Source organism: Mus musculus, chromosome 1 (assembly GCF_000001635.26).
Source record: "Mus musculus strain C57BL/6J chromosome 1, GRCm38.p6 C57BL/6J".
In the NCBI taxonomy this organism is placed as follows: Eukaryota; Metazoa; Chordata; class Mammalia; order Rodentia; family Muridae; genus Mus; species Mus musculus.
Window position 1 is genome coordinate 40,594,711 of NC_000067.6, and position 19,637 is coordinate 40,614,347.

At 41.5% G+C, this 19,637-nt stretch overlaps 1 protein-coding gene across 4 annotated transcripts in view; it reads left to right on the forward strand.

Annotated features, from left to right (window-relative positions):
• Slc9a4 (solute carrier family 9 (sodium/hydrogen exchanger), member 4) overlaps positions 1-19,637 on the forward strand; it is a 50,746-nt gene that overhangs the window by 14,725 nt on the left and 16,384 nt on the right. For 2 of the 4 annotated variants that reach the window (XM_006495626.4, NM_177084.3), the window contains exons 3-8: positions 6,060-6,319; positions 8,143-8,360; positions 12,299-12,501; positions 13,039-13,125; positions 15,607-15,677; positions 17,413-17,574. In XM_006495626.4, the coding sequence (XP_006495689.1) occupies positions 6,060-6,319; positions 8,143-8,360; positions 12,299-12,501; positions 13,039-13,125; positions 15,607-15,677; positions 17,413-17,574 (1,001 nt within the window). The remainder of the gene's footprint in view (positions 1-6,059; positions 6,320-8,142; positions 8,361-12,298; positions 12,502-13,038; positions 13,126-15,606; positions 15,678-17,412; positions 17,575-19,637) is intronic. The other 2 variants (XR_003946407.1, XM_006495625.3) reach the window with 2 other exon arrangements.

A 19,637-nucleotide genomic window follows, 5' to 3' on the forward strand; every position in this document is an offset into this window, starting at 1 on the left:
CACAAACTCATACATGCATATGTATTTACTGATAGTGTCCACAAGTAGGTAATAACTAGTCTTCAAGCAGTGTAGGAGATTCTATTAACTCAGACTTGGGAAGTGATAGGAGAAGCCAGAAAAATACATGCAAGACATGGAGGGTCTGAACTCTACCAACATCCACCTTGGCCGAGTCGTTCTTTAGGAGCACCACGTCTGACCACCTCAAATCAAACTATTTTAAGCACATACTTATGGAAAATGACCACTGTACTCAACCATAATAAAAAACCTCCCTAAATTTAGAAACTTTCAGACCTTCCAGAGTACTTCCTGTGCCCACTCTCACCAGAGTAAAAATAAAACAAAAATAAAAATTCCAATAATTAGAAATTAGACAGTACATTTCTTCAAACTTTGTACCCCCAGAAAGAAACTATGAGGGAAATTAGGTAACATTTTGACAAAATAGTAAAAACACAATATTCATAGTTTATGTGATGTGTACTTTAAGGAACATTTATAGCTTTCAAACCTCTTTATTAAAGAATTGAAAGAGTGGGGCGGTGGTGGCGCACACCTTTAATCTCAGCACTTGGGAGGGAGAGGCAGGCAGATTTCTGAGTTCAAGGCCAGCCTGGTCTACAAAGTGAGTTCCAGGACAGCCAGGGCTACAACAGAGAAACCCTGTCTCAAAAAAACAAAAACAAAAACAAAAACAAAAAACCAAAAAAAAAATTGAAAGATCAGAACCAATGATGTAATGCTCCCCTGTAACAAGAAGAATCAAGCCAAAGGAAGCAGTAGTAAGACAATAATAATAAGGGTGGTAATAATTAATAACTTATTTTAAAATTATACCTTGTCTATACCTAAAGGGAGAAAGAATGTCTACTCCTTATAAACTCTTTCTGATATAATGGAGAAAGGACTAATTTCCCACCTCAATATGAAGCCAACTTTGTCCCAACAGCAAAACCAGGCAAAGATATATTAAAGAAAGACACCTGCAGACCAATATCCTTCATGACTACTGGCCAAGAAGTTATTAGTAAAATATTATAAAATAAAATTTAGCAATATATAAGAAGCACAAATATTATGACCACAGAGAAATATAGTTGTGAATTCAATTCATCTCCCGAATAAAACTCATAATTTTATTAACAAATGTAGTTAATTTGGCAGATTTCACCACTCATTTTTGACCAATACTCGTGACAATGTAGGAGGAATCAGTAACTATTTAGCTCTCGGTGTTTTTATTTTTTTAAAAAAATAATTTGTATTTTATGTGTATGTATATTTGCCTGCATAATATCCTTGCACCACATACATGCATGGTGTTCACAAATTGCTTTGAACTAGAACCGCAGATGAATGTGAGCCACTATGAGGTGCTGGGATCTGAACCTAGCCCTCTGCAAGAGCAACATATGATCATGACCACTGAGCTATTTTTTCAGTCTTATATCAGACTTAGATGGAAAACTTGCAGCTCGCATCATGCCAAAGGTTAGGTATCAAACACTTTCCCCCAAAAGATGATGATAAACCCAAAGAGGACCATTCTCAAAACTTCTGCTTATTAGACTATAGAGAAACACAAGAAGCTACGATCACTAAGACTGTGCAGTCACCAGGTGGCATGGTGGCTTCTGAAGATGCTTAAGAATCCCTAGCCCTACTAGAATGGGACACTCTTTGGGGAACTCACCAAGGTCACAGCATAGGTGCCACTTCCTGTAAACTAAACACTGAGATGGTTAGTGCTAAGGAGCTCACACTATCAATTCGTGGTCTTTGTATATTCATTAAATTGGCTGTTTTATGGGGATGTAGCATGGCCCAGAATCCACCCATTTCAGCGGTGTATCGTGTAGAAATCAATCGTTAAGACGGAAAGACATGCTGGGCGTGGGGGCTGCACGCCTTTAATCCCAGCACTTGGGAGGCAGAGGCAGACAGATTTCTGAGTCCGAGGCCAGCCTGGTCTACTAAGTGAGTTCCAGGATAGCCAGGGCTATACAGAGAAACCCTGTCTCAGAAAAAAAAAAAAAAAAAAAAACAAAAAACAAAAAACAAAAGACAAACAAACAACAACAACAAGACAGGAAGACATGTTTGCATTTGGAACCGGCTCTCCACTTTAGAGCCTCAGTGTGTCAGCTGAGGTTTTTAGTCTTCATGTGAGGGTTTGCGGGGGGTGGGGGTTATGTGAATGGGTTTATACACGTTCATGGTGGCCTTGGTTGTAGTCATGGAAGGCTGGGAGGCTTTGTCAAGAGTAACATGGCCCTTTCCTTGTGAGAATGAGTCAAGAGGGGCAAATGAATCTTATTCCTCATGTGTTGCGGATATTCCTGATATTTAACTTCTTTGTCCACACAGGACAGATATATACATTTGAAACAAGTCCAGAGACAATCATCCTTTGCCATTATAAAGACAGCCAGAGACTGCTATTTTGAAAGGGAAAGATTTTTCATGGAGTAGGACAGAGTGTGCATAAGTGCAGTCTCTTAGCTATGTGACCACTTAGCTTTTGAAAGTGCCAGGACATCTTCCTACACTCGCCACCACTGGGATCCAGGGGCCATATCGGCCCAGGTGACTATGTAGCCACTGGTAGTCTGGAAAGCTGTGTAAAAGATTTTGTGTTTGTGGCCACAACATGCAAATCTTTGAGCTTTAATCAAGCTCCGAGGATTTCCTCCGGATTTGAGAGTCAAATAAACACTCACTTTACTTCATTCAGACCTACTTCTTATGGACTTGTGGGGCCATCCTCTGGTCCTATTTCACCTCTTTTTGAATCCAGCTCAAATGGGCAATATCCAAAGTTCTGAAAACCCACATGTGGATTGCCCCATGGTCAGGAAGAAAGCTGTACAAGGCTAAGTGAATTCATGGGTACAGAATATAGTCACACAGGTTTTCTGTTTGTTTTTGTTTTTGGATTTACTCAGAAAGCATGAATCACAAACAACTTTCAAAGGTTCTTCAAAGCTCTTCTCCAAACTTCTTAATAAACTTTGTATAGTTGATAAATTTTATAAATATATTACGTATGGTGGGTGCATCCATCCATCCATAGATATTGTTTAGCTCACCCACAGATCAAGAACACAGAAGGTATCAGGTGTGTAGAGAGTTTACTAGGGAGGCTCCCATGTCAGAAGCCAGGGAGCAGGGATAGCACTCAGCGACAGATACAGAGTAACCATGAAGAAACAGAGAAAGCAGAAGGGAAACTGGCTGGAGCCTTTTTCAGAGTTTGCCTAGCCCCTGGGGAGCGTCAGACCGAGGGCAGCAATCAGAGGAGTATTTGCTTCTTCGTGGAAGGGGCAGCCCTCAGTGCCACTCCACCTCTGTCCTCACTGGAGAACAACTGGTGGAGATTGAGTATGCGTGGCTGGGGGGTTTCCCTCTCTGCAGCCTGAGATCTGAGGGACTCTGAGTGCCACAGACACTGGGGATCTGCATCACACAGATGGAACAAGCAGGAACAAGAAAGACATGTTTGTAGTGTTGGTGGTGGTCTCTGTGGGAAGGAGCGTGAGCTCACAGGGAGGTCATCTGCTGCACTCTCTTTTCTCAACATTTCTAGATTTTAGTATAAACACACACACACACACACACACACACACACGTGCAAATCTGGCTTAAAAGTTCTTAAGCAAATCTCCTACTTTAAAAGTAACTTTCCCATCTCAGAAACTTGCTATATTCATCCGTGTTGTACTGGCTAGTTTTGTGTCAACTTGACACAGCTGGAGTTATCATAGAGAAAGAAGCTTCAGTTGAGGAAATGCCTCCATGAGATCCAACTGTAAGACATTTTCTCAATTAGTGATCAAGGGGGAAAGGCCCCTTGTGGGTGGGACCATCTCTGGGCTGGTAGTCTTGGGTTCTATAAGAGAGCAGGCTGAGCAAGCCAGGTGAGGCAAGCCAGTAAAGAACATCCCTCCATGGCCTCTGCATCAGCTCCTGCTTCCTGACCTGCTTGAGTTCCAGTCCTGACTTCCTTGGTGATGAATAGCAGTATGGAAGTGTAAGCCGAATAAACCCTTTCCTCCCCAACTTGTTTCTTGGTCATGATGTTTGTGCAGGAATAGAAACCCTGACTAAGACACGTGTATATGTGCCCATACAAATGTGTGTGCATCCCCTCCAGCAAATTTGCACAGTATTTCCTCTTCCACCATTATCTCCAACATTTTTCTCCTCCAAATGAGTTAAAAATTCTCTTTGGGTAAAGGAAGAAAAGTTTGCTACAATTTCTCAATGCTTCTATATCTTGCCAAACTTTCTGGCTACTGCTTATGACATTAGCAACAAACCATTAATGCTCACCTACTAAGAGAGATGCATGCTGGCGCCAAGGCCCTTTCCCTTTCTTATGCAGTCCTGGACTCACAGCTAAGTCACCTCAGTTAACCCAATATAGAGACTCCCTCACAGACACACCTAGGTATTAGTTTCCATGGTGATTCCAAGTCCCACAGTGTTGAAGACTAAGATTAACCATCACAGCCTACTTTGACTATAGAGTTTCTAGGCCCAACTGGGCAGCTTACTAAGATCCTATCATAAAATATAATATAATATAATATAATATAATATAATATAATATAATATAATATAATATAATATAATATAAACGGGCTAGAGATATACTAGACAAACTCTCAGTAGTAGATTGCATGCCTAGCATGTGTGAAGGCTTAGTTTCCCCGAGTGTCTATATAAGGAAGAATGTCAAAGTAGCAGCAAGCAGGAAGTCCAGGCCCAGAGAAGCCGAGCAGTGTGTAAAAACCTGCATGGGTTCTGATGTACTGAGGAAAATGTGGATAGACCAGCGATTAGCAGAGAAGTTGGCTGACTCAGCTATGCTGGATCTGGCCAAGAGGGGCTGCACAAACTAAATATCCCTTTCTGAAAGGCAAGCCTGAGCAGACTTGCTAAAAACCTCCGTGCTGCAAGATTCTGAGCTCCAGCGTGGGCAGAAGGTCGGTTGTCAGAGTAGAAGACACAGGGAAGGAAGAGAAGGAACTGCTTGATTTAGATCCAAGCACTGTCCCCTGTGGGGCTCTTTGCAGAAGGCTCCTCTGCAGGCCTAAGCCACAAGGCTGCTGAGGAATAGTTTTCAGGGCACATGGCTCCTTCAGGCTTCGCTGGAAGTACTCCTTCCAAATGTCTGACTCCTCCCAGGGGGACGTGTGGGAAGCCACATGTGCCGTTGCAGAGTGGCGCTGGCTACTGCTGGCCACCACGCATAAGTTTGGACAAACAACCAATGTGTACATATGCAGTAAAGCTTTTTGCCAAGACACTGCCTGGCCCGGGTATGATAATGAGGTTCTGTGAGGTACTGAGAGAGAGTAACCAATCAGATGAGGAACGTGCAAATGAGATATAGTGCATAACCAATCCGGGTGTGAGACACGCCTCTCCTAGGCCTATATAAGCAGCACCAGTTCTGGGCTTGGGGTCTCTTCGCCTCCGCAATCAAGCTCTCCCAATAAACGTGTACGGAAGGATCCTGTTGCAGCGTCATTACTGCTGGCCAGTCCAGGCGCGTACAAGAGGGACCCAGAGAGAGTTCCCCTCTAGTGTGCCTTCTGCGCTCTCTACTGAGGGAGATTAACAGTGTGCACTCTTTAAAGAAAAAGGTGGAAGGCATTGCAGAGTCCTAGAAAAGGTTCAAAGCAGAGACATGGCACAGAGAATGGCTCACAGGAAGTGCTCACTTGTTATAAGCACTTCCCGTTGGTGGAAGAGTTGCTCTTGTGAACGGGGTGAAATAATCATACAATATGTGTACAGTATGTAATAAGCAAATTGAGGTAATTCACATCCCCACCTCCTTAAACATTTGTCATGCGCTCAATTATGAAACCCAGCACTTCCCCTTTCTTCACTGAATCTGAACATGTTGTGCGTCTAAAACTTGGGTAGCTGTGTTAATCTCTGTGCCGTTGACTCGTGTACTCTAATTGAATGTGAAGTCAAGAATCCATGTGTAACATATTGCTACTTTCCACTTCATGTTTCTCTCATTTGTACTTCTCCAGGTCTTATACAACATACTAATTGCCTTCACTAAGATGCACAAATTTGAGGACATAGAAGCGGTGGACATTTTGGCTGGGTGTGCCAGATTCGTCATCGTGGGGTGCGGGGGAGTATTTTTCGGCATCATATTTGGATTCATTTCCGCATTTATCACACGTTTCACTCAGAACATCTCTGCGATTGAGCCCCTCATCGTCTTCATGTTCAGCTATCTGTCTTACTTAGCAGCCGAGACGCTTTATCTCTCAGGAATCCTGGCGTGAGTACAACCTTACGGATGGAGTCACGTGGGAATGTGTGGATGCTAGCTGGCTTGGGTATCTGGGAAAAGCCTGATGTTAGTCCCCCGAGGCACTGGAAGGTTTAGAATTTCTTAACTTTCTGAAAGCTGAACCTGGTCCTTTGCCAAACAAATGTTCTCTCCGACATTTGCCTGAAGAACGTCTGGCGATCAGGATGCCAATTTAAAATGTTCAGGAAAAGCTGGTACGAAGCAGAGCTGGGAACACTTCAGGCTTGAAGTCCATCTGAGTAGTTTCTTCTCTTCCTGGAAAAATAAAGTTGAGAGCCAGGCATAGGGTGCATGCTTTTAATCCCAGCACTCAGTAGGCAGTCAGGTGAGTTCAAGGCCCTGATCTATATAGGGAGTTTCAGGGCCTCCAGGGAGAGTTTGTCTTAGTAATAGTAATAATAATAATAATAATAATAATAATAATAATAATAAAGTTGTAAAGTAGAAAGAAAGCGGGCCACAAGGAACTTCCACTCTGGGCTCTGCCTGTCATTATTTGCCACGAGCCCCATCACACCCACAGTGACCCCACACTGAGACCCCACACCTCACACCCCCATCCCACACCACATATCCCACACCCATCCCACACATCACACACCCACACCACACACCACATACTCAGCCCACATACCACACACCCCACACCCATACCACACACCATACACCCTACACCCCCTACCCCACACCCCCCACACCCACCCTACACCCAGCAGGAGGGAGTAAAGCTAAGTCGGTAAGCATGAACACCCAGTACTTTGTCCCAGTGAAGACATCTGCTTAGGTGTTCAACCTCATGTCCTCCTAAACTGAAGCCTCTCAGTTGACTCCTTAGATCTGGTTTTGTTTTCTTCCAGACATTGTCCAGATATCCAACTATCTGGGCAGAAAGGTTTAATCATACAGAAATTGTATAGAAATCCCTATGTCTATTAAATATAGTAGTATGGACTTTAGGTAGCATTATTTATTTATTTTTTCTCACCTAAAAATGACCACAACTTCATGGACACAGAAAGAGGCTTTCTTTACTTTGTAAATGGGTGAGGAAAAGGAAAAACTGGAAATATTTGAATAACACTTATGTAAGAAATACTGTCTGGGAGCTGGAAGGAGTGTGCACATAATGACAGTACTCAGGACATAGAGGCAGAAATGTTCCTTTTTTCTTTCTTTTTTCTTTTTTTTTTTTTAATTAAAAAGAGTGTGCTGAGTGTGCTATACAGCACACTGAAGTAGATGTACTTGGATTTAAGGCAGAGTCAAGTATTTTCTAGTTAGAGTTGGGGCTGAAAAAGCTCTTAGTAAGGGGAGAGAGGTCCAGGCACATTACTGAAAGACCTGCCAGTATGCGCATGTGTGTGTGTGGTACAGTGTGAGTGTGTGAGTATGTGTGACTGTATTGTGTGATGTGTGTATGGTGTATGTGTGACTGTGTGTGAATGTGATAGATGTGTATAGTATGTGTTTGTATATGTGTGTGCTATATGTGTGTGGCATATATGTGATGTGTACAGTGTGTGTGCAGTATGTGCTGTGTGAGGTGGTATGTGTGTGTTTATGAGTGTGATGTGTGTGTGTGTGTTATGAAAACCATGTCACACCTGCACTTGCTTTTTCATACACCTGGTTAAAGAGGAAGGCAGCAGTCTGTGGCCCGAAGACTAAGAAGGGAATGATAAGACATGGACTCTAGTCCGAGATAGGCTTCTATACACAGCCTTGCTGTCGGCAGGCAGCCTTGGGTGTGGCAAATGCTGCATCTCTCTAAGCCTCTGCCCCCTTTGTAGCATCACAGCTTGCGCAGTGACCATGAAAAAGTACGTGGAAGAGAACGTGTCCCAGACATCATACACGACCATCAAGTACTTCATGAAGATGCTGAGCAGCGTGAGTGAGACCCTGATCTTCATCTTCATGGGCGTGTCCACCATTGGGAAGAACCATGAGTGGAACTGGGCTTTCATCTGCTTCACTCTGCTCTTCTGCCAGATCTGGAGAGCAATCAGTAAGAGACACCAGGGCCCCAACACAGTGCTGCCTGGCTTCCCCTCAGTTGGACCACAAGGGGGGAGTTAATGCTAACTGTTTTTCCTGCATAGGGGAGTACAGACACTTGCTGTTGGCTTCCTCTGCCAGCTCAAAGTCACCAGTGGAAGTTGTCCTCAGAGGCAAGGATGGAGCAGGGAGTGTTTTGTGTTTTGTTGAAAGGAAATGCTTTCACATCTACACATTTAAATATAACTCAGTAAATATATCGGCCGCTCTACTTCCTTGCCAGTTTATAGCCTCTCAGATGTTGTTAACTCAGATATAGATTATAAACTGTGGGCATTTACACTTTTGATCCAGGACAAGTGAGATCTCACAAACTGTCTCTTATGTGAGACAAACATTGTCAGGAAACATTCCCATAAATAGTTGTGCTGCGCTAAGGGATGGATGGGTGATGGGGATAAAGCCTGAAAAAGACCAAGGAGTGAGTTATCTTTAAAGTGCTCGTTCCTGGGGACTGAAATTGCTCAGTCACTAATATGCCAGCTACCCTACAATGAGGGCCAGGGTTCTCATTCCCAGAATCCTCATAAAAACCAGGTACTGCCACTCACACTGTGATTCCAGGCCTGGAGAGAAGGGGCAGGAGGATCTCTGGGTCTTATGGTCAGCCTTCCAGCCAATCAGTGAGTTTCAGTTTTAGCAAAAGCCTCTCTCTCAAAAATCAGGTAGAGAAGAGAGTAAGGAAGACATGTACTCTGGCCCCTGCGTGACTGCAAATACATTCTCTCTCTCTCTCTCTCTCTCTCTCTCCCTCTCTCTCTCTCTCTCTCCCTCTCTCTCTCTCTCTCTCTCACACACACACACACACACACACACACACACACACATACACACTCTCTCACACACACTCAGAAACACATATACACACATTCACACACACGAGAGACTTTTGTGTGTGCTCACATACAGGTATAAACAGGGAGAAAGGGTGAGCACTTTTTTTTCATTGATTAATTAATTAATTAATTAATTAATTTGTTTACTTTACATCCCAATCGCAGCCCCCTCACACCTTGCTCCCCAGTCCCACTCCTAAGGATCCTTGGGTACCACCCTACCCTGGGACATCCAGTTCCAGCAGGACTAAGCACATCCTCTCCAGAGCACTCTTGATTATGATATTAATTAGTAAAAGTGTCTATAAGATCCAGCAGCTGCTATACACGTCTACTTCAGGAGATAGAAAGAACATCAGCAGTGAGCTAAAATATATGTTGCCTTTTTATTGATGAATATATATGAATCTACAGGACTTTATGTAATAGAACCCCCCCCTCTCTCTCTCTCTCTCTCTCTCTCTCTATATATATATATATATATATATATACGTATATGCTTATTTTAACATTTTTATTTTTAAATAACTTTGGTTGTTTTTAGACAATTTTAATATATCAATTAAAATTAATTTGTGATAGCTTTGGGGATGCATAAAACAAATGATAAGAGGGCTGTTCAGCGAACTGTCTGCTCTTCCAGAGGACCTGGGTTCAAGTCCCAGCAACCACTTGGTGGCTCACAGCCTTCTGTAACTCTACTTCTAGGGGATCCAATGCTGCAAGGGCACTATATACATATGTTTCACATATGTACATATATGCATGCATACATACATACATACTACATATAGGGAAGCAAAATACCTATATCTATAATACAATATATATTATTTTTTAAAGAATAAGTGTGTAGAAATATTAACACAGTAATAACAGTAGGTGAATATATGCCTATCCTTGGTGGTAAAAAAAAAATTAGGATGTTGTGATATAAACTTAAAATCTCACATCAAAATTTGGTGTGATTTCTGACTCACTATTTGAAGCTGGAGACACATTTATTTATTTAAAGTCTTGTTCCTCAGCCTAAAAATAACAGTTTTGAATAAAAATTATCAATCTCTTTCTGCTATGATATCCTACAGATCTACAGGGAAGTACTGCTGATATTAGTAGAAGGGCAACTAGAAAGATTAGCCCAGCAAACGGGAAAATGAGCCATCTGGAAGGGGGCCATCTGTTCTTAGTGATCATCCAGCCCCTCACCACTGTCCTGTAATGGAGAGGATTGCTGAGCTACTGCTGAGAGAGTAGCCAGCTTGGGCAGGTCACTATGGCGCTCTCTCTCTCTCTCTCTCCCTCCCTCCCTCCCTCTCTCTCTCCCTCCCTCCCCCCTCTCTCCCCCTCTGTGTCTGTGTGTGTATGTCTGTGTGTGTCTCTCTGTGTCCTACCTCATTATCTCTAACCATAGCTAATGACTATGAAGTATTTAAGTATACAAGACACCATTTTTGTTATTAATGAGAACAATGTTGGCTTAACTTTCCATCTAGCTACTCAAGAAAGTACACTTGGTTCTCTCTCTAGCTGTGGGTTCTGCACCTATGATTTCAATCAATCACAGATCAATAAAAGTACATCTGCATTGCACTTTAATCATTTCCAGTTATCATTTCTCAAACAATAAAGCACAGCAAATATAGTATATACACAACCTTCAAGTATCCATGAAAATGTGTTCAGTCTACAACCAAATCCTTCATGCAATAGAAGGGAGTTGGGTGTTCATGATCATGAGCGTCTGTGAGAATGCTGGGCCCTATTTCCCGTGGAACCTGAGGGCTGACTATGCTCATGTCTCTGATATCTGATGATATAGAATGATAAGGAACCCAAGTCACATACCTATCAGGCAAAGCAAAGCTCAAATAAACCCATTAACCAAACTTGTAAATTCTGTTGTCCCTTCTAGTCTACTATGATGGATAAAAACTATGATATCTCTGGGATATGAGAGTAGACACCAGGAGACATAAAGAGAGAACAAGAGGAACTCTCTGTTTTAAAACCAAGGGTCAGTATGTCAGTAGTGGCTTTCTCTCGGGTGGAACACATGGAGACTCTGTATGGTGGGACACAGGTCTATGCTTTGCACAACTTCTCTCCCTTTCAACTTCCATTTCTTACTACACTTACTGACAGGAAAACTTTCCCATGCCTGTTCCTGAACCCTTGCAAACTTTCTTGTTTGTCCACATGAGCCTCCAGCACTAAGCCAGCCATAAGCAATCTGCCAGTCATGTACAGTCCACAGTCAGAAGGGACCTCCCTTCATATTCAAACTACAGACTTCTGGGAGGTATCCCCTAAGAACATGAGATAAGAGATTTGTATTTCACAGACAACTTTTCCTTACCTGGTTTTAAAAGGTACCACAGGTGTTGTAGATATAGATTAGAAATACACACCTCATTTTTTTAAGTCAAGATTTTTGTTACTTTAAAAACACACACACACACACAGAGAAACACAGACACACAAATAAACATGCATACAGATACACACACAAACAAATACACATACAAACACATACACAAATGAACACACACACAAATACACATACATACAAACACACACGCAAACAACACACAGATACACACATACAAATGAACACATACACACACAACACACATATACATACAAACACACATAAATACACATACATACAAACACACATACAAACAACATACACAGATACATACACAAACAAACACACATATCACACACAGGTACACACACAAAGACAAACACACACACACACATACAAACACATACACAAATGTACACACATACAAATACATATACAAACATACACAGACACAGACACAGACACACACACACACACACACACACACACTACACTTGGGCTAGGAAAACCAGAGAAAACCTTTAACCCGAGGAGCCAAAATCCCACAGAAATGCAGAGCCTTGAGAGAGGGTCTGTTTGAGCTGAGTGGTCTTCCTTGAGATGGGATCGGTCTGCCTTGCTTAGTCTCTGCATCTGGACTGCGCATGCTCTGCAGCTCTAACACGTGTCTCCCCTTTCCAGGCGTATTTACCCTCTTCTATGTCAGTAACCAGTTTCGGACTTTCCCCTTCTCCATCAAGGACCAGTTCATAATATTCTACAGCGGTGTGAGAGGAGCAGGAAGCTTCTCCCTTGCGTTTTTGCTTCCTCTGTCCCTTTTTCCTAGGAAGAAACTGTTTGTTACGGCAACTTTAGTAGTTACATACTTTACTGTATTTTTTCAGGTTGGTAGACTTCTTTCCTATTTAAAATAAATAGATTCTTCCACAGCTATATATTAAACTTGTAGGATATAAGTAAGTTAAGATGCTGTATCTGGTTTTTAGAATTCTGGTTGATCGTCTAAATAGATTCTAAATTACTTAGAGGCCTTAGTTCATGGAAAGATTTTAACTTCTGAGTTGCCTTTGAGTTGATAGAGTATATTAATCAAATCGTTCCCGGGTGAGGGGTGAGTGATTATAATTCTGTGTATTAAGGGGAAATCAGATGGCACCTGATACTTGATAAGACAAAGTTCTGTTTTAGTGAAATGAGTTCTTAATGAGCTAATGAAGATTTATTTTTTAAAAAATCAAGATACTGTATTAAAATAGATCATAACATCTATTTTGTTGGAATACGTAGAAGAACCAAGAGCTAAAGTAAGTTTGATGCATTTAAAATGCATATAAATTGGGCATTTTATAGTTTCGATGATTTTACTCTATAGTAACGATGGTCCTCTCCGCAAACCCTTTATGTTGTTATCTATGATACAGGGAATCACAATTGGCCCACTGGTCAGGTATCTGGATGTCAGAAAGACCAATAAAAAAGAATCCATCAACGAAGAGCTTCACAGCCGTGTAAGTTAACCTGGCCCTTTCTGCTAAAGGATACAATCCTGGCTTTCCAGCGTTCCCTTGAGAGCCGGGAGGGGGCGTGTACCTGTCAGCAGACTCACCGCCCCTTTAATTTCCGCTCCATTAAAAGGGTCTGCACTTTTTTTTTTTAAAAAAAAAACTATTGCTATTGTAAGGAATTAACACAATTGTGATGACTTCTAACAATGCAAGTGTGTTATCTTAGAGTTCTAGGATTAGGTTCCACTAGTGGTATTTCAGTGCTAGATTGCCTTTTGGAGCCTCGAAGGAAGAATATACTCTTTGTCTCCTTCAGCCTCTATAGGTTTCCTTTATTGTTGTGGTCTGAGGGTGAAGGTTAGGATCCTGCACAGGGTAGACAAATACTGTGCCACTGAGTGCTGTACCCAGTGCAAAAACTGGGATTTTTAACTGGAAAATCCCAAGGTAGCTCTGCCGTGAAGGTGAAGCTCTTCAGCTGATCTAATCAGGTTGCTCACATTGTCCAGGAGCTTCCTCCTTGTCTAAAGCAACTGATGGTCAGTTGTCTCAGATCCTCAGAGTACAGTCACAGCAACATACAAATTAGCATTTGATTAGATAACTGGGGACTTGCCTAATCAAGTTAACACCTGAAAAGGATGTCACACTGCTATGTTCAATATCATCCTAGTGGCTGCTGAAGACATTGTTTCTCATGAATATGGCTCCTACTTGTCTGTTTGAGTTCAACATGGTATCAAAATCATGACATTCAGAATGACACCCTTGAATAGACACAAGAACTAGTGTGTGGAAAGGCATACCACCACACAGATGTATGTATACACCCATGCACACATTCATGGACACATTCTTGCACACACATCCATGCCCCATGCATACATCTATGCACATATGCACACAGACACATGTACACATACCCATGAATATGCATGAACATACTCTGGCACACATTCAGGAAACACACACATGCGTATACACATATATGCACACCCATGCACACATACGAGCACACACAATCATATACATATATACCTATGAATACATGCATGAACACACATGCACACATGTACATACAAAGTATTCACCAAAATGGCTGTATACAGGCAATGGCTGAGAAGCCTTGTCATTGTAGCTGCTTAAGAGACTCAAGCTCAATAGGATGATTTGACTAGACCTTTTTCTTTGTGGTATCTACCCCATACGGATCCCACTTCTGATAGTTTTAATACTGTAGAGATGGGTGATGTCCTCATGTGTTAGTCTTGAATATTATACAAATAGACACCCAAGGAAATAAAGTCATTTGAATTCCAGGAAATCAAAATAATGGACCGTAAAGTTATTTGAGAATATTTAACAGATTAGGGCAGAGAATGTTAGAAACTATGTTAATACTTTAAACTGATTATACATTTTTGTCTTTACTCTTATCTCCTTGTTTAGAGAAATTAATAACCTGTCTTTAAGTGGAACTTCAACATTTCACCTCTTCATTTTTATTTTTCTTTCTTACAAAGTTATGATGTAGGCCAACTCCAGTTGTACAAATCTTTAATGCACCACTTGAAGATCAGAGGCAGGTGGATCTCTGTGAGATCAGGCCACCCTGGTCTATACAGAGACCTTGTCTTGAAAAATAAACATTATGACTATCCTTGGAAGACAGTTGACCAATTAAGGGTTTAAATAATAATTTTTCATCTTTTAGGTTTTTTTTTTTCAAAATAAAACAGGGGCCAGAAAAAAGTTGGATAATTTTAAATTTGAATTACTTATAGATCTATTTATAAGCATTTTAAAATTATATCTTTTCTAAAATTCTTATAAATCATCATAAGCAAAAAATGGGGCATTGTGCAATGAACTGTAAATTCCTGGACTAAAGGATTGAATTTTTAAGATGAAGATTTTATATTGGTTTATTAGTGTGAAGAGTGGGTATTTAGCCTTTGCCTCCCTCAAACTTCTTATGATGTTCACACATTACCTGTCTGATGTGGAAAAAAATAAAGAATATAGACAAATGTACTTATTATAGCAGAACATCTGACTATATTTTGGAAACTAGAAATGTGATTTTATTTTCACAATGAAAGCAATGGCTAATCATTATACTTTTCCTCTGTGTGATTTCAGTAATAAGAAATTTCTATATCTTCCTAGAAAAATATTACTCAAACCAAGTGCCAGGTACCCTATTTTCATTGTATGTGATGCAAATTATCAGAAGTTTATCTGCAGAATCTTCCAATAAGAAAGAGGAATTGAATTTCTATAAAAAGCATGACATAGTCCAGTGATATGAGCAGAGTGCTGAAGAAGAGGTTATGCTTAAGTAAATTAAAGTCTTCCTTAGCCTCCAAAGCTTATAGTGTGTACGTGTGTGTGTGTGTGTGTGTGTGTGTGTGTGTGTACCTTTTAGAGTTCATATTTCACTAGCACTTCATCTACTTCATCTTCTTATGTTTGGTTTGGCAGCTTATGGATCATCTGAAGGCTGGGATTGAAGATGTGTGTGGGCAGTGGAGTCACTACCAAGTGAGAGATAAGTAAGTAGGGTAGGGTTTCATTACCTAATAATGGGTCCTTGAGGATGGCTCCTTGAGGAATAGTGGGCCAGGAAGATGAAGGACCTAGGAGTTATACTATACGGGAAACAGCTAGGCATCCCAACATGGAAAATGAGAGAGAGAGATGTCAGAAAAGAGTCATAGAATCGGGCAGGTTGGTTCAAATTGGAACAGCACAAGAAATTGTGGAAAGTAGAAAGTTTCCCCCATACCCGCTCACAAAAGTAGCTCAGCTATGGGCCAACTTCATGAAGTTGGGGAAGACTTTAGTGACTCACTAAAGGCCTGGAGAAACTCTGGTTGGAGACCTCTAAGATTCAATCATACACTGATTCTTCTGAGATGCCCAGAGCCTTCTTGCTTAGCCACATTTTGAATGGCTTCTTTTCGTCTCAAGGAGGAAAAATTTGGCTGGACACAGATCGGAAGTCATCAGCAGATAGCTAGAAGCTACATTGTGGGCATGTGTGCGATTATCTCAAAGGAGTGGAGAGAAGCAGACTGAACACAGGACTCAGAACTCCTTATGGAGCTGATGAGGAAATGGGAGATCAGATGAAGCTGGGGAGAAGTGTACATAGAGGCTGGGAGGGGAGCAAGAGAAACCAACATGACAGAAAGGGCCTGGCAGATCAAGAGGCATGTGGCTGACAGGGTCAGGATAATGGCAGCTACAAGAAATGGCAAGCACAAGGTCAAGACAGACTCTGCAAGAGAAATGTCAAGTATATTGTGAAGATAGGTTTGAGGGAAGGTCAAAGGATGAAGGTCAGGATGTCAAGGGGTGACCTATTTGAAAAGATTAGGGGACTTGAAAAGGAAAGATGACAAAGCTCAGGGGGACAGCCTGATAGCCTTTGCCTACCTCATGGTCCAGGGGAACAAACACTAGACAATAAGTCGACATTCCAGGAATTTGTGTGCCCCATTACAAACCAAAGCAGTCTGAACAACTGTCCTTTGAAAGTGAAATGAGTGGAAACATTGAAAATTGAGACTCAGGAGAAGCTCTTAAGGTACTACTGTGTGTGTGCAGCTTAAGCGAATGGGTCTACCAGAAGTTTGTAGCAATAGTAGAAGCTGCCATTAGACTTGAGCCTATTCAGATTGTCCATTATTCAGACTGTTGAAGTGATTGGTGTGGTGTGTGTGTGTGTGTGTGTGTGTGTGTGTGTGTGTGTGTGTTCGGGTGGGGGTAGTTGTCTTCTTTAATTGGCAGGATTTAAAGTGAGCTGATGCACAATGAGGCAGAACTACCTCTAACAAGCAACCACATTAAACTTACCAGGTCCTGACTGAACAAAGCAACATTACTGTAAGTGCAGCAGCTGCTCATAGAAGCTCTTAGGAGACAGTGCTTTTTCAAAAGCCTCAGCCCACTCAATTGTTTTCTTGTAGTTGGAGCTGAGAGGGACTAAGCTACCCTGACTCCTCTTATGCATACTTTCTGCCCTGATTGGACCTTGTCTTTTTCTTTTTCATTAGTTGATTTTATTGTCTTCCAGCCACTAGGCCATGGTTTTTTATTAAAAACAAAACAAAACAAAACAAAATCACAAATGCTTTGATTTTTTTTAAATGTGTTCAAATATGATGGATTTTAGGCACTGCCTTGATATTTTTCAGAGTAGAGTTAAGTTGACATTTGTTTAAAGAATTAAAAAAACATCTATACTTCCATAATATGCACAAAGATGTTGTTTTTCATGTTTAGGTTCAAGAAGTTTGACCATAGATATTTACGGAAAATTCTAATCCGGAGGAACCTGCCAAAATCAAGCATCGTTTCTTTGTATAAGAAGCTGGAGATGAAACAGGCCATTGAGATGGTAGAGACTGGGATACTGAGCTCTGTGGCTTCTCCCACACCCTATCAGTGAGTTCCACCTGCCTTTTGATCTAGACTTTTAATATCTAAATTTCAGGGCTAAGTCATGGTTCCATTTAAAATAAGTAGCAGGCAGGAATGGGCAGAAAGATAGAGGTGGCTGTTAACATTCTGGACTGTAACAAATGCCTGAGCTAGTCTGTTTAAAAACTCATGGTATGGGGGTTTCAGTAGATTTGGGGCCTGGGGTCAGGTGCTTTATTATGATTACCATTATGGCAAAACCATTTATCTTATGGAAGAGGAGATGAATGTCCCAATGTGCCATTGAACGACAGGCATCCAAAGGCCTAAAATTCCCCCTCTGGATACTATATCATAATGGTCTCTCACTTTCCAATAGTGCTACGGGCTGCAAACCAAAGAATAATGACATAAGTTTTAGCTATGAGGAAGGAATTATAAAATAATATTGTGTAACTCTTAACAGTTTGTGTTTTGTCAAAGACACAGTTACACCAGTTTGGGAGAATTATAAAGTTGTCTTCTTTAAGTGAAGGATATTTTATTACATTTCTTCCTTTTCTTCTTGATTGGAAATTTCTTTCCTACAACCTCTGTCCACATGGTTCTGTGGTTCTGTTTCTTCTATTGTTGTATTTTGTGAAAACTTTATTTTTTCCTTCTAACTTCCATGGGAAGAGGTATCTGCTGTCTGGGATGCTGACTTGGATTGGGGTATACAACTATCCTCTTGTGTCACTACAATGAAACACATGACGCAGGCTACTGCTAAAAGAGCAGGGACAGTTGTTTGGGTTCAGAGTTCTAGGGGTTCGAGTCCCTGGTCAAGTCTTAGGTCTTTGATAACAGCAGAGTGGGAGAGGTGTTACTGAAGTGAGCCCTCTTTGAGATCCCACTTCCAATGACACCATATAAAGGCCTACAGGAACGCCCCAATACTACCTTCTGGGAGACCAAGCTTTTATACGTGGATCTTTGAAAAAGACTTTGTCCAGACCATGGCAGGGAGGAGATGAGGTGCCATAAGAGGTGTGGTAGCTTATGGGTTTTAAAGTTGAAGAGGTGCCTGCCACAGAGGGAGTTTATGTGGGATTGCGAGCTTCTCTTGAATCCACAAGACCAGCTTGGAAGTGCTGTCTGGCTTCCAAGTGAGAAGAAGACAATATGACTCAGAATCCATGTGGAAGCAGGACATGGGGAGAGGCCTTATTGGCTGTGTATCTTCCACAATCTGCTAACCAATTGTCCCCAGAGCTGGATATTTTTAAAATCTGCTTTAATTCTCTGACATTTTACAACAGTTCTTTCAGTATTTCAAGATTTAACCCCTAAAGATGCCCATCTTTCTTCTGAGCAATGACTTATGGGTTGCGAACGTTAATCACAGCATATATTTTGGGAAAGGATGCTACAGCTCCCCTCCTTTTGTCTTCTTCAGCTAATGGCACTTGGTCATGAGCTTCAATTATGTCCTCACATCAGGGCAGTGGAGAACAGAACTAAGAATAGATACCAATAAAATTGTCACACACTGCCTGAGTGTTATTTCACAAGTAACACCACCCCCCTCACCTGCTAATGAATCAGAAACACCAGTGTCAACAGCCCGGGACAGAGGTAAACAAGTGTCCCCAAAGGCACTCCAGTCTAAATGGAAAGGCTTCCACCTTATTTATCTGTGGGATTGTTTTTGGTGGCTTGTTTGTTTGTTTTGTGCTGCCCATTACGTAACTAAAAGGAGATGCTTGATGCTAAAATGGGAACGTGCTACCAAATATTTATTGGCAATGCTGCCCAGAGCCACAGTGGAGCCAGAAGTGACCGGAAAAAAACGGGAGGGCAGATTTTGTTTTCATTCACCATGTTGCTATTTTATTCATCGAAGTGTGTGTGTGTGTGTGTGTGTGTGTGTGTGTTTGTGTATGTGTCTGTCTGTCTGTCTCTGTCTGTCTCTGTCTGTCTGTCTGTCTCTCTGTGTCAGTCTCTCTGTTTGTGTTTTATTTCACCTTTTAAGACAATGCCCTGAAATCTTACTTTTGACCAAGGTTTCTGTCTAACCCCTTACACTTTGTGGCTTAGCTCATGAC